The sequence below is a fragment of the Arvicola amphibius genome, chromosome 1, assembly GCF_903992535.2.
Source record: "Arvicola amphibius chromosome 1, mArvAmp1.2, whole genome shotgun sequence".
Taxonomy (NCBI): domain Eukaryota; kingdom Metazoa; phylum Chordata; class Mammalia; order Rodentia; family Cricetidae; genus Arvicola; species Arvicola amphibius.
The window spans coordinates 31,099,747-31,125,224 of NC_052047.1; the positions used below are offsets into that span (position 1 = coordinate 31,099,747).

The 25,478-nt window shown below is 42.4% G+C and overlaps 1 protein-coding gene across 1 annotated transcript in view; it reads right to left on the reverse strand.

The window, feature by feature from the left end:
• Atp10d (ATPase phospholipid transporting 10D (putative)) overlaps positions 1–25,478 on the reverse strand; it is a 96,328-nt gene that overhangs the window by 63,099 nt on the left and 7,751 nt on the right. Inside the window, exons 2-3 of the mRNA XM_038330770.1 lie at positions 2,734–3,060; positions 448–642 (exon numbers count right to left, since the gene is read on the reverse strand). Coding sequence (XP_038186698.1) covers positions 448–642; positions 2,734–3,023 — 485 coding nt within the window. The 5' untranslated portion in view covers positions 3,024–3,060. The remainder of the gene's footprint in view (positions 1–447; positions 643–2,733; positions 3,061–25,478) is intronic.

The following is a 25,478-nucleotide window of genomic DNA, read 5'->3' on the forward strand; positions in this document are numbered from 1 at the left end:
CACTGTGGTTCTCATACCCAGGCTAGGAACTATCTTGTCTCAGTCTCCCAAGTGCTGAGATTATAGGGCTATGTCCCTGCACCCAGCTCTCAATCCTGTGCAGATCCTTTCAGTTTCCAATGACTGAGTCAGCAGGGTTTTCTGGTCAGGTCCTTGGTTGACAGTGGCTCGTGTTTCCCCTCTAAGATTTCAACTAAATTCACTCAAGAATGTTAAGAAATGTTAAGCATAATCAATAATAACTGCAGTGCAGTTCACCAGTAGAACACTTGACTAATATGTAAAAGATTATGAAGTCCTAGGTTCAATCCCTGGTATCAGGAGAGGGGGAAAAGAACAGTAACAACAGCAGCACAACAAGTGTCCTGATCATACGTAAGGGCGGAAAGACTAACATGCTTATAAATGCTACAGTGTATTCCTTAGGGACACAGCCATCCCACTTACCTACTGTAGACTTTGGTTATTAAGTTGTTGATCTGCTTGTCGATTTTGTATTTCCGGTAGTCCTCCAAGCCATCCTTGATTGCAATAATTGTGAGGACCACCACCAGCGGCAGCATCGTGATTTCCTTTTGGAAGGCTTCTACCAAAGGCACCCAGTTCAGGACCACAAGGAACAGGAAGTATAAATTGGCAGCCCTGCAAGCCAAGCACACACAAGGAGGTTTGTACAGAACACTCCAAGAGCTGAAATAAAAGAAGCAAGGCACGGCTTTTGTTCTTTTGCCTAAGTCGGTATTAGCTGGTCTGGTCGGTCACAGGACAGAGAATTATCAAAATCTAACAAGTATGAAGTATTTATATCTATCCAGGACATTTGACTTGGATCGTATTTGAATAAATATAAGATTTTCTTATTAAACATATAATAGTGAATATTTGGCTGTGGTAGTCTTGAGTTATGTAACACATGTTGAAAAGAGGAAGTACTGTTTTCTCTTTAAAAGCTAAAAAGAAAAACCCAGGCACTCTGAATTAACCCATTAGATTCAAGCAAGGCTCAAAATCTAAAGGCCAAAAAGAGCAGGGAGGCCTGGGATTTTCTCTCCTTGAGATGTTCTGTATCTTTTCACACTATTCAGAACCACAGAGCTCAGGGAAATTCTTCCATCCCCAAAACTTCACTATTTTATATATTCAAATTTTAAAACAGAGCAAACAAGAAACCTCAGTTTTGCATAGTTATCAGGAATTTTCCTTTCCCTTCAACCGTGAAACTCCTTAAAAGCATAATTTATTCAAATGTCTCCTTTGTAATCTCCAATTTATTTTGCTCCGAAGTTTTCTTTTTTAACTGTTTTTGTTAGATCCGTGGCTTCAGTTGTTTCTCCATGGATCACATCCAAGTCCACTGCTCAAGAGAACACTGTAAATTTTGAAGTTCCTTTACTTATCAAATGTACTAGACTACAGTCTACAGACATAAACACCTGTAGCCCTTAAGGCTATTCTCGGAAAGTCATGCCTGCACTCTAACATAGCATCAACTGCACACAGAACCTATGACGTGCAAATCATGACCGTCTCTCTCTGGACTGAGCAGCTCGGGCATTTCCGACACAAGCAGCTGCTCTTTGGTCCTGGCTCTCCTTTGGCTGGTAAGTTTTCTAGTCATCACGGCATGTCCATCTAAGGTTCCTCTCCCAGTTATTTCCCCAGAGCTAGTTTACAGCATGTGTACTGGGCTGTCCTCCCCTTCGTCCCCACGCTATCATAAGCACGGGTCCCCTGACAACTACACAGCAGCATCCTAAATATTTTTTATTCAGTTTATTTCTAAGTCCTTCCTTGTGATCATCCCACCGCCTCCATACAGAGCCAAGCAGGCTTTTCTCTACCTCAGAATCATGCTGGAGGCACGGAGTCTTGAGTCTCTATTTTGACAGCAATACTCCGCTGGTGGGCTAGACCTGTCTGGCCATTCTTTTCTATTGTTCCCAACACAGACGCTAGGCATCATACAAAAGGAAACCTCCCGGGCTTCAAGCAAGGCTTCTCTGCTGAGGTCTTTGTGTTCGCACTGACATCCCTCCCTCTACATGAAATATGCGCTATCTGTTCCTGGGCAGAAGACGCCCGCCCATGACTGTGTCACACAGTGTGACTTCTCTTGAAGCTTTCACTTTATGATACCTGCAGACCCACTGTGGCCTCTCACTGTCTGTACACACATGTGGATAATCTACAGAATCCATAGGAAAGTAGCAGGTTATACCTGCATTTTCTTCACTGCCCAAGATCTCAAGTCAGCATCGATAAATGCCTGTTAAATTGAATTACATCATTGCTTCGCTTAATAACATCTTATTACATTTGCTTAAGAGTCCCTTTCTTTTCCCTATTATCAAGTAAGAAAAATTTGCAATTAAAACGCAACACGGTTTAATAGAAAGGACACTGAAGCAAGACAGAGAAGGCCCAAGGCTATGGCATCCACTCTGCTGCTCATTACTGGTATGGCCTTGGCTGAGCCACAGACGGTTTCTTATCTGAAGATAACAAAGGGAACAGCATCTCCTCTGATAAACAGAAGACATCCTTCTAACTGTAAAGAACTGTGTGAACCCCAAGCACCCTCGCTCCAGCTGGGACTTGAATCTAAATCGCCTGGGAGGCCTATATATTAAGCTTGTGCAGCAGGACCATGAAAATGCATGGGTTGGTGGAAGTTTCAATGGAAGAAATGGAAAGCATTCTGAGATATTACTTTCTTGAAAAGTACCACAGTACCTGTGAAACTGCTCAAATAAGTTTCTCGGCACGAAATTCAGAAGCGTGTACTTGGTTGTCCGTATCCGGTTATTCATGTAGGTTCCAGAAAACCTTTCATACTCATCTTTGAAGCACGGAAGGTGAGGGATAACGACACGATGCTTTCCTGCCGGTTTGGGGGTGGGGGAGGACTTGCCCCCACAGACGAGCAGTGAGGAATAGCTGTATGGCCTCTCATCTTCATGCTGGGCTCTCCCATTCATCAGCCGATGCCAGTGATGTCTGGCCCACTGAAGAAGCTCAGTCATGTCCAAGACACAGGGAGACCCGGGTGGTACAGGCGATCTACCAAACAAAAACACGTTTCCCATAAGCCTCTGCAAACGTGTAAAAGAGATCAGTTTTCTAGACCAGACGAATGCATGGCCTAGTGTTTCCACAGGTAATTGGGGGTCTGCAGCTCATCTCTGCTACTCCTTTTTAATCAAATTCTTGTTAAAGCATGCACCTTCTTCCTCATGAAAAGATAGTGCCTACAAGCCCTTTCCATAACTTGGAGTAGCCATCTTGGCTTTAACGTACGCAAGTCTCTTTGCTTCTCTGGCCATCAGCTTTCTCCGTTTTGAAACCGGACCATGCGTACATGTCAGGAAGATGTCATGAAGCTTACATGAGTGGCATGCAAATGGTCCAGCCTAGGCCTGGTAGACAGTTAAAAAGTCTGTGTGGATCACAAACAAGGCTACAAGTCCTTCCCATCCCTGTTCATCAAGAGTGACTCTTTCTTTGACTTATGGGTATCTTTTTCTACCTCGGCCACATGCCTCAGTCTGGCTAAAGAAAGGAACAGTAGACAACAAGACACTGCAGAAGTCTTACTAGGTTGCTCATTCTCACTGACCCCCAGAACCCTTCGCCACCACCGAAACCCAATTATACCAAGGCCTGCACATGTGAGGCTGAAGCCACTGAATCTCATCTGACCACAAACACGTTAGTGTGCTCAGGTGACAACCTCGAACAAAGAAGAGCAGGCGTGTCCCCAGGTGAACTCAACTGAAATCAGCACCTACCAAACTGAGTCAATCAGGATTCTGTACCAAATTCTAAGTGATGCATAATCCCATCCTCTTTTTCTTTACTTTTAAGTATTCCTTATTTCCCCAGAAATTTACTGTTGGAGAGGAAAAGTCTAGCATTTATTAAGAGATTACTATATTCCAAACACAATGTAAAACCCTCTATGCACATTATCTCGACATTAACTCAATTAGGGCTGAAGAGATGGCCTGGCAGTTAAGAGCATTTGTTTATTTTTCAGAGATCCAGAGTTCAGTTCCTAGCACCCATGTCAGGTGGCCACAACCTCCTGTAACTCCTGTTCCTGGGGATCTAATGCCATCTTCTGGCCTCTGTGAGTACCCACATATGTGTATGTATACAGAAGATATATATGCATACACACAAGCACATACATACACATCACTCAATCCTATAATGTTGGAGAGGGTGGAAATGTACAGCATATGGCAATTGATAATTCAGATGCTAATCCACTGGAGGAGCGACCCTGGTGGAGGGTAATCCTGTCCAGGCAAGGTCCTCGGGGCCATCAACTCTGGAAACTGCTGCTCACTTTTGCTAAAGCAGCTTGGTGTCTCCCCAATACCTGTATTGTAGTGTGTGATCTCATGGGATGTATATGTAGTCTCACAATTGCATCTCAATATTACGGGCACATAGATCCATGAAAGGCTAGGAAGATGACTTTTAGTTTAGCTATATAATTTTGATATATAGAAAATATACTAGGACATACTTCATAATTAGATCTATTTGTCCCATGAGGACCGTAGACATTTACAAGCCTGCTTTGCTCTTTTGCTTAGACTAACTGCACACAGTTATCTCACTTTCACACAAAACAAGTTCAAACTAGACTTTTTGTACAAAGATCATAAATTTGGAACTTTGTATCTATACACAGGGTCAGAGTCGCAGACGTCCAACCAGGTTGCTACATGACAGACGCCAGCTAGGTTGCTACATGAACACCCTAGGAAAAACATGTCAATTCTTTGCTTGCCATGTTTGTTAACAAAAGATCTATGACCCAAAGCTTATCTCACTGAGCATTGTACCCCTGCCCTCTGATCACGGTCTTAGTCCTGTAACCTGGACCCTTATGTTGCTATGGCAATGGCTCAGTTCTTAATCCCTTACCCTAGGAATGTGCTTTTCACCAATGAGAGGTAACTTTTTAAATTTTTTAAAATCACTTTAAATCCCCTAGAAAAAAGAATTCTTAGGCTAGAGAAGAAGCCAGGAGAAGAAGCTAGAAGGAATTAGAAGTAGGACAGGAGACAGAATGATAGAGACCGATTCAGAAAAGCAGGTGTGAGAGAAATTCATTCTCCCGCAGACATCCTGAGTCCTCTGCTGGCTGGTGCTTCCATTCTGAACCCCGAGAGGGCCGTGGGGCTGGAACCCAAAGGGTCATGTTACTATAACACAAGTAGATTCAGCAGATTCAAATCATATCTTTATGAATAAAGGATTTATTGTTATTGTACCTCATTTGCCTATGTTTTTAGAGGATCTGGCACTTGGAAAATGTCCCCCCAAATTCACAAATTAGGCAACAAGCATGTCATTGAGTATGCCACAAAAAGTCTATGGCCCTTGAGTTCCATCTTGATTTATCAAGGTCATCATTTACACATCTACTCCTGGTGCTGATCACCTAAGTTTCTTACTTAGAAAATCTGATCCTTGTCATCTGAATTTGGGCATCTACAGATTTTATGGGGCAAAACTGAGATATGTACCGATCCTGCACTAGGCTAGAATACAGACACAATAAAGACATGGACCCTTTTCTCCAAGAGCTGAGGGTCTAAGTGACCTGATAGACATGTACATACCAAATGCGATCCTGTTGTAAAATCCCATTTAAAGCACTGTTGTCCTTTAGGAAGATTATTCAAGATGATTTCCTTTCTAAACTTCACTCCAAGTTTATAACTGGAGTACTAACTCATTTTTCTAAAACACTACACTAATCAGAAATTAATCCCTTTCCCCTAAGGACACCGAAATTAGACTCAATTTTTATGAATTTAAAATCCTATGTCATCGTCCACCATCATGGGCAGATGTGTTCTGACGCCCCTCACTCTAATGATCAATATTTGAACAACCATTCTTGACATCTGTTCACTGTGCACTGAGCCTTATACGATCGAAGACAGTGCAGCTGACATCACCTTATTCACACATTTACAGCAAATCCACTGAATCGCAAATAAATGACTTAAAATCCATTAGATCTCTCTAAAAACTCACCCGGAACAAAGCAGTGAAAATAAGCAGTGTAAAAACATGCACGTATTCATGCATTTATTCTGCAGGACTGGAGACTGAACCCGAGGCTGTGCACGTGCTGTGCATATCCTTGGCAAGCACCCTACCTCTGAGCTATATATACACTTATCTATTTTCTTTTTCTTTCTCTCTCTCTCTCTCTCTCTCTCTCTCTCTCTCTCTCTCTCTCTCTCTCTCTCTCTCTCTCTCTCTTTCTTTCTTTCTTGTAGATTTCATTTTGAGATGAGGTCTAAACAAGTTGCCCAGACTGGCTTTAAACTCATCTGTCGCCCAGGTTGAGCTTGACCTTGCTATCCTCCTGCCTCAGCCCTATGCATAGCTGAGATAATAAGTCTGCACCCAATGGCCTGGCTTGGAAAGCCACTTAACAAAAAGAACACAGCTTCCAATGGCATGCCTCTGAATGTTGGGTGCTGTTATAATGCTGCCCCACTAGAAAGGCAGTCTTATCGGCTTTATACATACGATAGGAGGAATGTTTTTGCTATATTGGAGCTGTCCTTGAGATCCTGTCCTCTAAGGTACCTACTTACAGAGAAGCAAGCCACTGATAATCAACTAGCTAAACTGTATCTTTTCAATAGTGTTTAGATGTCCACACCTGAAATGCACCAGAAAAGCCCGACCTTTACCTTATATAAAAACAGCTTAGGTTTCTTTTTAAAGCTGTAGCATGAAGTGTATCCTCATTAACTAAGGTAGTTCAGAGCGAAGCCAGGACTCTTTCATAGAATAAGGAAGTGAGATAATGCTCCACTAGTTAATCAACACTGCAGAGCGAAACAGCTAATATCACACTAAGTGCTTCCCATGCATTGTTATAACACGAGCACTAGGGGCATCATGTCAAATCTCACACTTCTCTTGAGAAAGCTGAAGTTAGTGGGATTTGCTATCGTTTCTGCAAACTTGGGGTGGGAAGTTTTCATTTGCAATTAACCGTCTTTTAAGACGTAACACGGCGCGTCTGTCTGGTGTCCACACCCACATGTCACAATGGAAGACTTGGCTCTTTAAATTTCAGGGCAGTTTCCTGACAATGTAAACAGAAGATTAAAGAAACAGTGAACAGATGTGGAAGGTGGTAACTTCTGGTAATTTGTGGTACAACTCACTAACAACCTCCCCCTAACAAAAACACTCACGTGGTTCACACAGACAGACGGCTTTGCCTGGCCCAGAGTCAGGCGAGGAACCGTAGCTACCCCCAACTCACCCAGTTTCAGAGAAATACTGGCATGACTGGAGAACAGTTCACTGCCGATGTCTTCCGGTGTCTGCTTTCCTTGATTCCTTCCCAACATCCTCAAACTGACACTGGAGTCTGCATCCACTCACGCTGTAATTCATGCCGTCCTGCTTCTCTTTATCGAGGGATTTCAGTGGGTACCGAACTGGGGCTGGCTCACTGCTTCATACTGCCTCTCTTAGCCCCTCCACTCTCGACAGCCTAGCAGCTCAGAATCAGAATAAGTCCATCTCATATCAGCACTGTGGCCCATCCCTCAAAACTGATAGCTGGGAACTGGATCTGGTGACCCAGGCCTGGAACCTCAGCTACCAGAAGCTACCAGAATCCAACCGCCTTACAAATTCAAGGTCAGCCTAATATCTTAGCAAGCCCTTGTCTTAAAAATGAAAAGTGGATTGGGGAGGGTCAGTGGGTACCGGTACCTGCTGCCAAGACTGACAACCTGAGTTCAGTGCTGAAAAGAACATTGTGTGAAGGACAGAACTGACTTCCAGAAGTTGTCTGACCTTCACCTTGGCATGTACGCCCCCTACTCCCCACTCCCGCACACACTACATAAATGAATGGACGGATGAATGAGTAAATAAATAAATAAATGTAAAAATGGTGGGGGTATAGCTTTGTATGGAGCACTTGCTTAGCATGCAGGAGGCCCTACTATCCGGTTTTACTTTTTTAAATAAACTACTATCGCATAGTTTACAAACATATTTTATTCTTTTTTTCAAATTTTTAATTATTTTACACATGCCTGTGTCTAGGTGTGTGTTATATGCACATGTATAAGGTTCCTACGGAGGTCAGGAGTATCACATTCTCCGGAGTTAGACTTACAGATGGTTTTAAGCTATCTGATATGGATGCTGAAAATTGAATCGAGTCTTTTGGAAGATCAGTAAGTACACTTCATCATGAAGCCATCATCCAACATATTTTGTTCTTCATAACTGAGCCTGAACAAATTATTCAGCTGGGAGATCCATCCATCCATCCATCCATCCATCCATCCATCCATCCATCTATTCATTCATTCATTCATTGCTCCCTGAATCCCACGTCTTATTATAGGTCTATGTAGGTGCTTGTCTCATTTTGGTTTAACTTGGTAGGTTATATATTTCACTCATTCATTCATTCATTCATTCATTCATTTCTTTCAGGTTTTTCCAATTTAGTGGAATACATCCTTAGTTTATGTCCTAAGGTTTCTTTGAATTTCTTGGTGTCTATTGCAACACATACCTTCTTGTCTCTAATTCTCTTAATTTGTTTTCTCTCTCTCTCTTCATGAGTTTGGCTAAAATTGTTGATCTAACTTATGTTTCAAAAAAAACCAACTCTTTGTTTCATTGATCACCTTATATTATTTTCTTCATTTCTATTTCATTAATTGTCATCCTGTTATTAATTACTGTGTTTCTGTCTACTGATTGTGGGTCTGACTTTTTCTTGCTTTTTAATGTTCTGTGATATCAATTTATGTAAGCTATCAGTCTAACTTGTGTGTGTGTGTGTGTGTGTGTGTGCATTAGAGCACAACTCATCAGAGGCTAGAATATAGAATTAATGTCAACCAGTATTATTTTTTGGCATTATACATATTTTTAATTTATTTTTTAAAAGAAAACAAACTATTTTTTTTATTTTACATACCAATCCCAGTTCCCACTCCCTCCCCTCCTCCCATTCCCTCTACTTACCCCCTCATACCACCCCCATCAACTCCTCAGAGAGAGTGAAGCACATTGCCTTGGGTAAGGTCCAAGGCCCTCCCTATTATATCTAGGCTGAGCAAGGCATCCATCCAAAGAGAATGGGTTCCCAAAAAGCAAGTACAAGCAGTGGGGATAAATCCTGGTGCTACTGCCAGTGGCCCTGCAGTCTGACCCAGTCATACAACTGTTACCCACATTCAGGTCATCGTGAACCTATGCTGGTTCCTTCCCTGAGGTGAAGTGGAGGGGAAGGAGGGTGGAAGGGAAAGAGAAGGGAAGAAGGGGAGTGGGGGGGAGAACTTGAGGGAACAGGACAGTCGAGATGGATGAAGGACAGAGATGAGAGCAAGGAAAGAGAGATTTTGATTGAGGGAGCCATTATGGGGCTAGCAAGAAACCTGGCACTAGAGAAATTCCCAGGAATCCACAAGGATGACTCCAGCTAAGACCCTAAGCAATAGAGGAGAGGATGCCCGAAATGGCCAAGCCCTGCAGTCAGAATAATGAATATGTTAAATATCACCATAGAACCTTCATCTTGCAACTGATGGAAACAGAGGCAGAGACCTGCAGAGGAGCACTGGGCTGAGCTTCCAAAGTCCAGTTGAAGAGAGGGAGGAGTGAGAATATGAGCAAAGGGGTCAAGACCATGATGGAGACACCCACTGAAACAGCTTATCTGAGCTAATGGGAGTGAGCTAATGGGAGCTCACCAACTCCAGTATTATTTTTTAAAAAGTAAGTGCCAATTGGATCTGAGAACTTAAGCACAAGAGAGGAAGTTGCGCTTTTAGGAGACTGAGTAGAAAAAGCGAACCTTCGGAGGTAATTAGCAGACCAGGAGGAATGGTTTGAATTTCCACCTTAAAACTGATCTGTTTCAGCTGGGCAGCTTTGTAGCATGAATGGGAAATGTCTCCAACACAATCTAGCCCTTATCCTCAGCTGGTGGTGCTATTTGGGGGGATTAAGGAAGCTTTAGGGGGTGAAGTCACTAGCTGTAACTTACTATCCTTGCCCGGTTTCAGTTGCCCCTGCATTCCACCCAGTGGCCACGTGAACAGCTCCTGCCGCACATGGTCCCATCACGAATTAAGATGCCCCTGCCCTTCCTTCTCCTGCCATGATGACCTAAGACCGAGACTGTAATAATAAATCTTCCCTCCCATAGGTGGTTCCTGTCAGGTATTTTGGTCTCAGTGATGTCAAAGTAGCTAATGCAGTCAGAATAACCGAGAACCTATCAAGTTTATTCTGGTTCAGAGGCTTTCAAAACGAATTCCCTACCAGCTTTAGAAAATCCATTCTCTGAGATGCAACCTAGCATATATTCACATACAGTTGCAAACAAAGGTTCTACAAACAGTTGGCGCCCTTGCTGCTGGCTCTGCAGACGGTCACTTCCTGTTCTCTCTCCCTCTTACATCACAATAGTATTGGTTTCCACGCTCACTAATGTGTTGCAATACACTCTCTGGCAGCCACCAGCCCCAGACTGAACTGCAAGTGTCTTCGGGAATGGATATATCCACATTCCCAGCCTGACAGATGCACACACTGGACTCTTACTATAGAAGCATGCTAAAGACGCCACGAGGACTGGCGGGCACAGGTGCACACAGCACTTTACCACAACAGCCAGGAGGACAGAGCCTTTCAAACTTTCTAATTCGGCCAAGCAAAATGTATGTCGTCGCCTAGAAAAGAGTCTCATGTTAGCACTGTTTCCCATAAACATTCATCCAAGTTCCATTAAGTCATGCCTCATCAAAGATCACCAAGGCTTGTGATATTTTAATGTCTAGCTTTTGGGGATCACTTAATCTAAAGCAGACTTTCTTAAGCTTCCCAGTCATGAATCTTTCTTCCTCAAGAAGCTTTTTATAGGACCCCAGGTACACCAGTACGCAAAACAGGTATGCAAATCAAACATTTATGGATAACAGATGCTAAGAAATTCTCTTAAAACAGCCAATTTATATACTAATAAGATGGGTGCATCTGCTTATTTTTATGTAAGGAATTGAATCTGGGCTGAATATTTGATACTGCATGCCATAGAGCATCTTCCACTGTCAGTGCCAAGGATACTACTCTTCATAAGTGCAGGATACAAAATGACATTAGGAACACTTTAGACATTGTTGAAAGTTAATTTTTAAAAAAAGAGGTCATGAATTTGAAAGGGAGCAAGGAGGGATATATTCGAGTGTTTGAAGTGAGGAAAAGGAAGGGAAAATGATGTAATTATATTATAATCTCAAAAAATAAAAGAAACGATTTAAGTAATTGCTAGAATTTTTGCCTTAATCCCAAAACTTAGAATATACTTAATGATTTTATTTGTTTTGAGATACAAGTCAGCAATTAACACAGCAATTCTTGTGTGTGTGTGTGTGTGTGTGTGTGTGTGTGTGTGTACTGCATTTGGGGGCGTGTGTGTGGGGATCGGAGGACAACTTAATACAGCAATTCTTAAAATCAAATATCCAAACACAATATAATCCAAAGATGTACTAATTTGATACATGCTAGGAAACAATGGTAGGAAAACATCACAAGTTTTGTTTTCCATAATTAAACCTTACGTTTCTACATGAGCAGAAAGCTCTTAGTTACACACTAAATGAAGACACTGCATAACACAGCCCAAGTCTGAACCCAGGTGTTTTCGGAAGCGCCCACTGGTCCTGGGTGACATGATGGCGTGCCCCGTGCCCGTGCCACATGCTCCATTGTGCCTTCAGAACCCAGGCTTACAGTGAAACCGAGACAAGACGCGGGCAAGCACCTCCAGAGGTACCTCAGGCTGATCACACATTTCACGTCATTTTTGATCACTCATGTTCACACGTGTTTGTTATTACCAGTCTGGTGTTTGCAACCCACAAACGCGTTTACAAAACCATACATGCCCACTCCTGGGAATCTACCCAAGAGATGCCCTATCATACTACAAAAGCATTTGCTCAACTATGTTCATGGCAGCATTATTTGTAATAGCCAGAACCTGGAAACAACCTAGATGCCCCTCAATGGAAGAATGGATAAAGATGAAGATGGTATGAACTCACTCATTAATGGATTCTAGCCATGAATGAAGGACATTGAGTCTATAATTCATGATCCTAGAGAAGCTAAATAGGAAGGTGAACCCAAAGAAAAACATGTAGCTATCCTCATGGATATTGGAAGTAGACAAGATTTCCAGGCAAAAATGGAGAGCTTGGGGGTGGGGTGGGATGGAGTTAAGGGGAGATGGGGAGAGAGAAGTGAGAAGGGGAGGATAGGGAGAACTTGGGGGAATGGGACAGTTGGGATGGAGGAGGAGTGGATATGGGAGCAGGGAAGTATATATCTTAATTAAGGGAGCCATTTGAGGGTTGGCAAGAGACTGGACTCTAGAGGGGTTCCCAGGTGTCCAAGGAGATGTCCCCAGCTTGTTCCTTGAGCAGCTGAGGAGAGGGTGCCTGAACTGGCCCTATACTATAGCCACTCTGATGAATATCTTGTATATCACCATAGAACCTTCATCTGGCGTTGGATGTAAATAGAGACAGAGACCCACATTGGAGCACTGGACTGAGCTCCCAAGGTCCAAATGAGGAGCAGAAGGAGAGAGAACATGCGCAAGGAAGTCAGGGCCACAAGGGGTGCGCCCACCCACTGTGACGGTGGGGCCGATCTAATGGGAACTCACCAAGGCCAGCTGGACTGGGTCTGATGGAGCATGTGATCAAACCGGACTCTCTGAACATGGCTTACATGGAGGGCTGACTGAGAAACCAAGGACAATGGCACTGGGTTTTGATGCTACTCCATGTACTGGCTTTGTGGGAACCTGGTCTGTTTGGATGCTCACCTTCCTAGACCTGGATGGAGGGGGGAGGGCCTTGGACTTCCCACAGGGCAGGGAACCCTGACTGCTCTTTGGACTGGATAGGGAGGGGAAGGGGGAATGGGGGTCAGGAAAGGAAAATGGGAGGAGGTGAAAATTTGTAATAATAATAATAATAAAAGAAAAAACAAAAACAAAACAAAACAACAACAATTTAAAAACAAAACAAAACCATACACGGAATTGCAAGCCGTGGGCTAAAGAGCCTGGTCTAGCAGCCACCAATCAGCAGCATCTACTTGGGCAACTTTCTACTCTGTGCTGTGCCAACAAGCACATTGTTTACATTTCCCTTTAAGAACACAGGGAATCAGCATCTTAAAATAGAAATAAAACATAAAGGATTGGCTTCCCCTAAAAGGAAAAGCAACAGAATACTGGCGTACATTTGTTAGAAGTTTTTCATTACGGCCCCTGACTCCAGCACACCACTTCATAGCTCATCCACCTTAGCTAAAGTTGCAGTAAGCAGTTTGCTCACCATTTAAAACAATTTCTCCTTTAAGTGACATATAATGGCTATACATACTTACAGATCATGAGACAATATTTTAATATATGTCTATGTTGTACAATGACTAAATCTGGCTAATTAACCTATCTAGCACCCTATGTACATATCATTTGTTTGTGATAAGAACATTCAAAGTTCTTTCTTCCAGTTATTTTGAAGCAGTCAATATAATATGGTAACCATATTTACCTCGCTGCACAGCAGAACTGCAGAACTGATTTCTCCTACATAACTTTAACCTGGCATCTCTTCACCAATCTCTCGCTGTTTCTTCCTCTTCCCTATCCCCTGCCTCCTGACAGCCTCCTACTATAGACTTTTATGAAACCAACTTTATATTTCCTGTGTTTGATCATCCTCACCATCAAAATCCCCTGCTGTGTTGACGCGGGCTCACATAGTGGCCACAGCGCCTGTCACACATTTGACCGACACAAGCAGTCTCTGAACCTCAGTGTGTTAGAGAGAAAATAGATGCCATAGTGATCACAGGACACACGGTAGATGAAAATTATTCCTTCACACCCATACTTTCATCGTCTGCCATCTCTTAGGCCATCTCCATGCAGAGGCTGGGACCTGTATGCTGAGATGAGGTACAAACTGTTTAGTGTTTCCCTGAAGGTATAAATTGAATTGTTGAGTCTAAGTAAATACTCTGTTCAATGTGCTTGTAATACCTGGGAAGGAGCCAACACTGACTAGTCACACCAGTGTCACAAAAGACAAGTGTGACAAGAAATTCTCTCTATACCACCCAAACGCTTCGCCAAACATTCTCTCCTAAGCTCATCACAGCCATGTTTGAGAACCGACTGCATTCGCCTTGTTCTGTTTCCCAAGCTCCCGTGATAAGGATGTTCCAGTGACTGGTTAATCAGGCTGCCAGGTCTCCTCCCAGGAGACTCTGGTCCTGGGGACCTACAGTGGAGCCCACGCATGTGTAATTTTATTAGCACCCTGATGACTTATCATCAGAAAGGCTGAGAGCCTAGAATAACTGCTGTTCTTCTGCAGTGCTATTCTCTCTTCCTAGAGCGAAATACTCACCCACTGCACTAGCCCCCACTGAACCGCTGGCCTGTTGTTAGCTTGACTGTGGACGGAGAGAGACTGGGAGGCGTTCACAGAGGCAGAAGGGCAGGCCATTCCCTATTCTGCTCCCATGTTCAACCCTTAGCATGGCTCAGTCATTGGACTTGGCAGTGTGTTGCAAGTGCCTTCCTTTTTCAGTAGGGAACTTAGGCAATTGCTCTCCATGCCTCTCTTTGGTGCTTGGCCAAAGCTAGATGATCAACAAAAATCTGTTGATCACTGCACTTTTAGAGAAAAGTGGTTATATTGGAAAAGGAAACACAAATTCAGTACTGCTGTCTTGCTCTTAGAAGCAGGGGTGAAAGATCTAAGCTTGGGAAATAAGGGGTCATTAATGTTGGCTTATGATTGCATCAATACAGCAATGACAGAAGCAGCCCACTCCTCCAGGTCTGAGCAACTCTTTCAGAAAAGCACAGGTTTCTCTGCTCTTGTGCCTGTAAGATCAGTGAAGAGTGTAGCCGTGATTAAGAACAGTGAGTCCAGCAACCAATGTCCACTCCTGGTAGCTCCCTTACCAGTTAACGTCACTCAAAGGGCTGTAAGCCTCAAATGAATACGGCAGCTCCTCAGAATAATATTACAAGTGCTAGGTAAAGGTTAATTATTGCTGTATTAGTTGAGAGTCTGTATGCATGGATGATAGTAGTAACAACCGTACCCCAAATACTCATCTGTGTTTAATTTTCTAAACTCTAACTCCTGCTCAAGCACTGGCTGCATTCATCTTCTGGTGACTTCACTCTGCAGTTACCTAGAGTGCTTTCTAAGCACCTAAACAGCTAAGGACAGCAACACCCTCCCCGTCTTCCGACCCTGGGGAGATAGAAGCTCCATAGCACAGCTTAGTGTGGAACCCTTTGAAGGTATTTTTCAAGACCATTCCTGGTGCCCAAGATGTGGCCGTATTTTTCCAGTAGCTGCCTCATCATTGTGTTCTGCTGACAACCCCAAGTTCCTACAGCATAGGTCACCTGATTCTCGGCCACTGGTAGGCACTCTGACTTGAGGATTAAGAAAAATATTTTTTGGCGGCATGGCCAAGGAGAGATGCCTGCTCCATCCCCAACCTCATTAACCCCCGAGTCAGGTGGGAGAGCTGGAACTGAGGTCATAAGAGCAGGAGAGCTGCACATTGTTTCCCATCAGCTGCAGCACTGCGGAGAACAGGTCTAGCCTTGCCTGGTCAACACAGCAGAGCTGCCCCTGAAGGTGCTGGTGTGGGAGAAAGCAGGAGAGCTGGCCCCACCCCTTGCTCATCTCCACAAGGGGTGAACTATTTAGGGCAATGCAGGAGAGCTCGCCCTAGTAGTGAGGACAAGGGAGAGCTGGCGGGCTGACAACCCTGCAATACCCAGGCCCAGAAGCAGGGTTATGTGCTGGCCTAGCCCAGCATCTACTGCATCTGTGATCTGCTGGAGCACAGGAAGGGACCAGTCCTGCAGACCCAAAGCTCCAGGATCTCCACGACACAGGACAACAAGGATAACCAAGAGGAGTTCCAGTGAGGGACCAGCATCCGTAGCATAGCAATAAACAGAAACCTCAAACCAGACCATTGACTCTTTGCCAAGAACACTTGCAAGTAAAGATATATGATAAAAGGGTTTACTGTGTGACTGACTCACTGTGTCACACTGCAGTTTCCATGACAAAGTTGTTTTTTTTTTTTTTAATTTTTTGCTTCAAATTTATTTTATTTTTAAATGGGGGGGTTGCAGGGGCGGATGGCGGATACAAAGGGAGGGGGAAATGAATGGGATGGAGATACATGATGTTAAAGACAGAAAGAAGAAATAAAAAAGAAAGTAAAAAAACAGCAGAGAATATGGATATAGCTGGATCACCACCTCTTCAGTCTTCCACCAACTTTCCTTACTTCCTTAGAAGAATCGCTATTCTGAAGTTAGTTTGTATCATTCTCATACATTTTAAGAACAGTTTTGCATATTTATCTATGTACAAATAATACATAGTATTAGTTTTGTACACTCAAAATTTATATAGGTGAAGGGATGACGGACAGATTTGATCAAAACACATTATATACATGTATGAAATCCTCAAACAATAAGATTTTTATGGCGTCTTTAATCCCAGTACTTGGGAGGCAGAGACAGGTGAATCTCTGTGAGTTTGAGGCCAGCCTGGTCTACAGAGTGAGTTCCAAGACAGGCTCCAAAACTACAGAGAAACCCTGTCTTGATAAAAAATAAAAATAAAAAATAATGAAGAAGAAAGAAAGAAAGAAAAAGGAAAAAGGAAAGAAAAGCATATTTTAAAACCATACAAAGAAGTGAGCACTTCCAATTCAAAGATGATCAGTTGAAACCAAACAATGTTTATGATTTAGATACTCCCCTGTTCTGAACTAATTTCCTGAGGCATTTGTTTCCTAGAATACGCATACGCACACAATCTTTTACTACTAAACTATACTGTATATGGTGCCCATTAAAGTCACTTACTATACACAAATCACTTAAAAACACACTAAGTTCTCAAAACTCCATTTCCCTTGATGAATGCTTAATTTGGCAAGCTGGAAGCAGGAAAGATTATCAAAAGGTAAATACAGGATAATGAATTCTCTTGGGTCCAGTTAGCACTCGAAAGTTTCAGAGGTCACCGCCAGCCGACAAACAACTTCAATTACACACATGAGGTCATCCGTCTAAAAGACAAACATGGGTTCACATACAGTCACTTCAAGATAGTCTTTCTCCGCATGCATCCGAATCTCTTGAACCTCGGCCCTTTGGCTTCTGACCCAGCAGGTCTGGGATGGAGCCCCAAAACAAGCATATTTAACTAGCTTGCAGGTGGTGCTAAGCATGCTATAGCACACATGGTTGGGAAGCCCATTTCATTTTAACATGAAGACCAAGGCAATATACCAATAGTTTGACAGTTGGTACAAACAGATCCTCATGGGCAAAGGCAGAAGTGGACCAAAAGCATAGAAAGGTAAAGTTGACACACCCACCACCACCTTCAGGTTAGTAGGTCTTAACGATTAGTTCTTTAGACTTTAATACTATTACTATCCCTTTCAACCACCATTCCCAAAAGCTTAGCAATGAAGAATGATGGATCTCCACCTTGAGAGAATTATACCCTCCTTTTTACAACTGACAGAAGAAAACACTAACAAAATATCAAAGTTTTTCTACGCTCTAAATCCTGTTTATCTGTCAGAGTTAATAGTGAGTATTGAGAAATTTACAGCAAATATGAGACAGGAATTCTTTCATAGAAAATTCATCTCAGGAAAGTCTCATTGGCTGTATATCAGAGACATTCACGCCCGAAGCACAGGGCATCCTCGTAAAACTCGAGCTTGCTATGCTATCTAGCACCCAGTTTTCTCACACTCTCTACAAGAGGCTTAGCTCTTGGGGAGACTGATTCTTTATCTTACGTGTTGTGGGGATGGCAGTGAGATTGCTTGATTTATTTGTGGGCATCTTTGCTCTATCAGGTCCGATATTGGCACGGCTCCCTTAGCAGTGGTTATCCTGTTACCAACGAAAACAGAGCGTCTTTCCTTTGCCTCACGTATTCCTTAGGCACAAAGATAAGCATGGAAAGTGTCTGGCTGTATCTAATGTAGGGCTTTGCAATGACAAGAGCCAGCTTTTATCACAAGAGCGGTGGCTCTTGGATAAGGAAGCTATATTATCCATTTTCCACACTGGGTAAGTGGGATCTCTGAATGATATAAACTTGGACTTTTGAATGCTATGTAATATTTCTTTGTACTGAGCTTTTTGAACTAAATCCCATCTAGGCATACATATCCTACATTTTAGGCATATACATGAGCCCAGGCAAGGGTACTGCCTCACTCAAAACAGTGCTATAAAGTAATTACTTTTGATAACGAATAACCACTATCACAGACCAGGGTGTTAGGTAGTCATACTTCCACTATACCTCTAAGAGGGAAATATTTATGATGGTTTTGTTATTTTTATGGGCCCTAAACAGGGAAAGTTCAAGTCAAATCAGGTGCATCGCCCTTATACCTTGTTAGAAACAATGCTTAAAGCTAACCCCATTCTGTTCCCAAGTCATTCAGCAAACATGCCCTGACAACCCACTACATGCCACACGCCACAGGTGATGCTTAGGAACAGACAGAAGTGGCTCAGGTTCCACATCCGAGGAGCAGCCTCTCATGGAGGCTGAGGGAGGTTCTCAACCCCGACACACGCACATAGACGACATCATGAAGATGACTCTCACATTTATATATCCTTCCTGATGAGTGGCCAGGTTAGGCTTTTCGAATAAACAGGTTTATTTTGAGGTTAAAAAAATAGCAGAGGGATAATATGTGACTGAGGTGCCTATGAAGATGTATTGTTTTGTACTAGAAAAGGAACTTTTTTTTAATTTCCAAACATGTTAAATAGAAAGTTTCTTCAATTCTTTAATGTGAAAATAAATTTTTACATATAGAATTTATATTTACATGTGTATATATTACTCATGTACACATATGTATGTTATGCCACATTTGTACATGCAAATATATGTGAACTCATGTATATAATAAATGTATATGCATTTATCTATGAGTGTGAGATACTGAGTTTTATAGTCACGGTCTCACACATGCTGGGCAAGTATTCTGCTACTGAGCTATATCCAACTCAATATTTTGTACATAGATATTCCTCTATTTAGGATAGGGTTATAGTCTGGTAAAATCGCGGCATAGTTTAAATGTTGTGAGTCAAATATAATACAGCGAAGCTCCTGAGAACCATGGCTTAGTCCACTTTCAATGTGTTCAGAAAGTTGACATTAGCCAAAAGTTGGGCAGAATCCTCTAACACATCTGTTCCTCAACACAGTGTGGCCCATCTCTGTAACTCACCGGATACCTGTTTGCACAGACCGCTGTCAACACAGCAGTACCCTGTGAAAGAGCAGTTCTTTCTCAACGTGACTGTATGGCTGAGCAGGAGCAATGCTCATTGCTGTTGCTCAGCACCAAGAGAGAGAATCATATCACGCATTTGTCTAGGGAAAGAAATAAAGTTCAAAATCTGAAGTACATTACTGTTTCTACCAAATCTGCATTGTTTTGGTATCAACTCACAGACAAACGAAATTACAAATGGACCACTGTATGTTTGGAAACATTAGTATGTATTAGCAGATACATTTATTGGAGAGATAGATGGGTGGATGGGCGGATGGATGGATGAAGGGATGGATGGATGGATGGATGGATGGATGGATGGATGGATGGACAGATGGGTGGATGGTTTTAGATGGTCCATTCAGATACAGAAAGCTTCAGGGCTTCTCTTCTTTAATAAGTCTCTTATTTTCTTGAAGGGATCACATGGGTAAATGAGTCTCCTTCCGTGGCTACTCGGCATCAGTTAGTTGGCGAGAAGCGAGGGAACATTGCAGGTATACAGACATATCCTTGTGCTATTCACAGTCTCAGCCAAATTTACAAATGACTTCCTAGTTCCCTTAATCAATTTTGAAAACCAAATAAACATATACTGAAACATTGAAAATAGTTATTTTTAATACTATGATTTGCTTTTGGAAACCCTAGATACTTCTAAAATACTATCCTATAAAAATAATGGCATAGTATGCTTTTGAGATCTGGCTTTTTAATGTTAATAGATATTAATATATGGAATATTAATATCATAAACAGTAGCTATTAATATGTGACCTATTAATACTATCTACATAAAAGCACAACAATACTTACTCTGTTCAACACTTGCCATGATCTGTGATGGAATATTTACCTAAACATTTGTATTTGCTAATTTCGGAAACATCAGATGCGGTCAATAGAAGATTTTTCACAGGTACTTGAAATAGGATCCAACATATGTAAGCACAATTCACCTTTACACAGTGTTACTTCACAGAAGACTCCCTTACCTAGTGCTCCGTCCACCACTATCAGGTCAAGTACCTTTCTGCTGCCCATCATTCTCACATGGTTTTCTTTCCTCCTTGACAGTTTTAAATACTATGACCAACACCTACCCCTCTCGTTTATATTCTTTACACCTGTTCTGCTTCTCTCGCTTCCTTCTTGGAAAAACCCATGCTCTGCTCATGTCCTAAGCAGTGACAGCGAAGCTGTATGCATTCTGTCTCAGTACCCACGGTCTGAAAGGAAGCGACCATCCCAGATTAGCTGTTTGAAACTCGCTGCCACAGACCACAAGTCGGCACGGCTGCAATCAGAGAATCCAGTCTGGTAACTCACGCCTCCATGCCCAATTGTTTCAGGCATTTTTTCTTCCTCCTCTGATATCTAATATCTCCCAACCTCCAATATCCTTTCTGTGCCTGATCGTATTTCTTTTATCAAGGAAAGCAAAGTCATCAATGCAGGAGCTTTCTCAAGGTCCCTCAGACAACCTTCTCAATCACACCTTCTTCCTAAAACTCAGACTCCCGCACTGAGCTGCTGAGGAGGCAGCTCATCTCCAGACAGACACATGGCAGACTAAGCTAGTTAATTATACTATGTTCAGACCAGCCTCCACCACAGATCGCTTTAGCCAGATAGTGGCTGCAACACCCTTCTGATGCACAGATTAGAGCTTCTCTGCTCTCCTTGAGTAGATGGCTTTTTCCTCATACCCCACATGCACTCGGTCAGCCAATTCTGTTAGTTTGAAAATAATCTGGAACTCATCACACCTCATCATCTCCTGCAGTACCTACCCCCCAGCTCCACCCCTACCTCCCAGCCCCACCCCCACTTCCCCAGGGCCATCTCCATGACCCTTGCTCTGCTATAACCAGAGTTAGATATGGCTATTTCCTCAGTGGAAAACTGTAATGGCTCTCATGTTAACTGTAGCAAGAACATATGTCTGTGCATGATCTTCCTCATATGAAGCCCATTCTGTGCTTTACTTTTTATTGAACTTTTCTATCATTTTCTACAAACAGACAATTCTTTTAGCATTTTAGCTTTTCTCAGTTTCCCTCCCCCATCAGAGTAGAAACTGCTGCTTTTCCATTCATGAATACAGCTTTAGCCCAGAACAGGATCGAGTAGAGAGCTTCCGTGAATATTTGCAGACTGAACTAACGAATGCATGAGTGAATGGCACCCCTCCTATATACAGTGCAGCCACAGTCCCCTTGAGCTGCCTTCGTCCCCTCGGCCCTGGACTGGAGTCCTTGGAGTCAGCGTATCCTGGTGTCGCCCTACAGCTTTTATTGCGCGGGCTAGAGTCATAAGAAGTTGCACTAAGAACTGCAGCATGTAATCACGAAGTAGGCATTCATCATGAAACACAACAGGGTAGCAAATGAAATGAAACAAGTAGAACCAAGCCTTTAAAATAGCCGAAGTATTTAAACCTCATTGTTCTACAGCTCTCGGGGAAGACATTCTGCTGAGCAGTCTATATTGTCAGGCCACTTAAGACATCACAGAAAGTAAAAATGAATTCCTCCTGGGATGGAAATCGCCAGGCAACACGTACTCCATGCTCCTGCATTTCACAAGGCACCTGGTACATTTTCTTCTCTGGGAGTTCAGCACCAGTGTGCTGGGAGCTGAGGTACTGGCGGGGCCTTCAGTACTGTCTGGGTCATCCATCCTACATCACCACCTCCACGCATATGCACACATGGTTTCCTAGCCTTCCCCCATCCCACCTCCACCAAAGGGCTGCTGTTATAAAGAGGACACTCTTCTAACTCCAAAACAGAGGTTAATAAATAAATCATGACTTCTACGGCCTTCAAGAAGTGTAAGACCGAAGTGAAGATCAAAACTAACAAGGCTGGCTTGACTTCATACAACCATTACCTGCTGTTCAGATACCTCCTGTCCTCACCAGTTAGTAAATGGTACTGAAAAACTCGCATGGGACTTCCCAGCACTGAAGCCAATGTCCTGCACCAACTCCGTGATTTTTGGCCTGCAGGAGTACACAGTCTAAAAAAGGGACCAGCCATGAGCCCCATGAGGTTCCCTCATTAACCAAAACCTCAGAGAGTAGCTACCGTGAGACAAACAGGGCCAGGCAGGTTTTGGAGCAAAACAGAACATTAAAACACCAAGCAATAAATAAATAAACAAGTTCTGAAAGGAAGCACATAGAGAAGTGTTCACTTTGAACACTAGAACCGAAGGATCTTGTTAACCTGGCAGAAGGCAAGTCTCCTGCTGGTCTTTCTTTCCTCGTGCACACTAAAGAGGGAGCAAACCCCTGTTTCATGTGACAAGTGTGTGTGTGTGTGTGTGTGTGTGTGTGTGTGTGTGTGTGTATGAACGTAAACTGTGGTAAACACCCTGGACTGTGGTTGTGAAGACAGTCTTGAAATTAGTATTAGGAAGATAGAGAGCAATGAGCTAAGGTTGTTTAAATCAACATCCCCATGTGGCCGTCTCATTTACTGTTCTAACGGTAGCGGAGCAATGTCAGCACAGAGCAAGGACCCAAGGACTATTCTTAAATGCATTAACTACTGTCAGGTTCTGTCAGGTTCTGGGGTTATATTATGCATCTTAGCAATAATTCTCTCCAAACAAAACAAACTTTAGGAGGATGAATGCTGATCAATTATGACAAGCACTGAATGAATGAGCAGGTCCTTTGCCAGAGATCTGTTTGGTCAATTTGGTCTTTATCCTCAAAATGGCTTAAAGCCATCTCACCTTTGCCAGAGTAGGCAGTTCTGTTCAGCTTCAGACTACTGATTATGAAAATGGGGAAATGGGGCCAGGTAGACAATATCTAGAGACACTTTTGTCATATGATGGACAAGGAGGGCTGTTAAGTATCCTACAGCACCCAAAATGGTTCCCCGTGAGACCCCAGATCAAGAACGCTGCTGAGAAAGGCAGGATCAGAGCAAGCCGTTCTTTTGTTTAACAGAGGGATAAGTGACAGAATGGAAAGGATAGATTTTTTTTAAAAATCACGTACAACTGGTTAATTGTTCAAATTCAAACTCCATCACTCAGCCCCAGCAGAATTTCTTAGAACCCTCAATTTCTCCATAAAAGATAAATGGCGATAATATTACCTACCATGTAGGTTTGTTCTTAGGAGTTCATAAGAACGCAAGGTATCTAAATATAAAAGACCAGTAAATGGTAGTTATACTATAACAGGAATGCTTATTAATTGTTAAAGATTGACATGTCTGCTATTCAGGAAAAGCATTTTAAAGACAGTAAGGCTTAGGGCTGGAGAGATGGCTCAATAGTTAAGAGCACTGACTGCTCTTGAAGAGAACCTGAGTTTGATTTCCAGAGCTATTGCCCTCATCTGGCACTCAACACCCCTGTAACTCCAGTTCCAGGGATCCAACACCCTCTTCTATCCTCCACAGGAGCCTGCATGCATGTGATGCACATAAACTCACATTCACACACACACACACACACACACACACACACACACACACACGCGCGCGCCTAAAATAAATAAAACTTTTTTTTAAGATGACATGGCTTGGAAACTCAAAAACTCAGTACTTAAAGGTGAAAATAACTTTAAATATCCAACAAAATATTTCATCTTAAAGTTGAGAAAAATGAGGTTCAGAGAGACTCACTTTACCCAGCACCACAAAGTAAGCAAGTAAGCAGCTGCTCACATCCAGTCACAACGCCCCAGCTACCGTATATCTAAGTGAACTCTTATTGTTCCTAGGTATGACTTTCTTTGTGAGTAATGCCATTGATTATTTAAGTCATCTTGGATAAGAGGCTTACTACGACTGCTGGAAGTTTATGAGAATATGGCACAACAAAATCAGCTTTATTTAGACATGAACTCATTTGAAGTTGGAGCTCATTGTGGGACCCACCTCACTGAATTCCATCCTCAAAGGTTCTATTAACATCATACTAATCTGCTTAGAGCTCATCTCTTATAAAAGTCTATATCACAAAGTATGCATTTATGATTTACATGAGGAAAATATTTTGGAAAAGAACCTTAAAAAACATAGAAGTTGAGGAGGGAAGGGGGAGGAGGAGGGGAGGAGATGGAAATTTTTAAATATAAAAAAACCATATAAAAAAACCACAGAAGTTGATACATCATATAATTTCTAATAGAATATTTTGAAAATGTTAAGACTGGTTAACTTTGAGGTATTATAATCGAGTTTGATTTTTAAGTGTCTCCTTATAAAAACCTCTGTTTTTACCATGTTTATTCCAGAATTATGAAATAGACCCTCATTTTTATCTTTAAAGACCAAAATTAACTCTAATTCTAAGTATAATGCCTCTTGTCATTTTGAAGCCTATTTATGATGAATCACTGCACAGCCAGAAGTTAATAAAATGCTTCTACATTTAAACTATTGGGACTGGGGGTAGGGGGTAGATGCAATACTTTAAGTTTGGGGTTATTTTGGAGGGGGATTTTTTATTGTTATTGTTTTATTTTGTTTTCTGGTTTTTGACACAGGGTTTCTCTGTATATTCCACACTCGGACCAGAGGAAGGCTTAGCCAACTCCAAGACTAACAGGCCTGCCTCTCAGAGCCCAGCGAATATGCTGGCCTGCTCACCTGAGGATCTTCACTAAATTAGTTCTCTGATTCATCCCAGACTCTCAGGAAGTGCTGAGTAAAATACTGGCTCAGTCTTTTTCCCTGCCAGGTACAGACTGTCCTATTTCCAACTCAGGAGGTCTACAGTAGGGGCTAAGAAACTGCATTTCTAACAAGCTCAGACAATACCAATGCCCCAGGTCTAGGGACTACACTGAAAACTTTAACCTGGCAATTCAAGTCTACTATGAAAAGTCTTACTTAAAATTTCTATCTTCCTCACAAAGAATTGTCCAATGTTGTTTCTAATGCAGCTACGCATTTCCATCCCTGTGTATATTATTCTTAAAATAACAAGTCAAAATATTT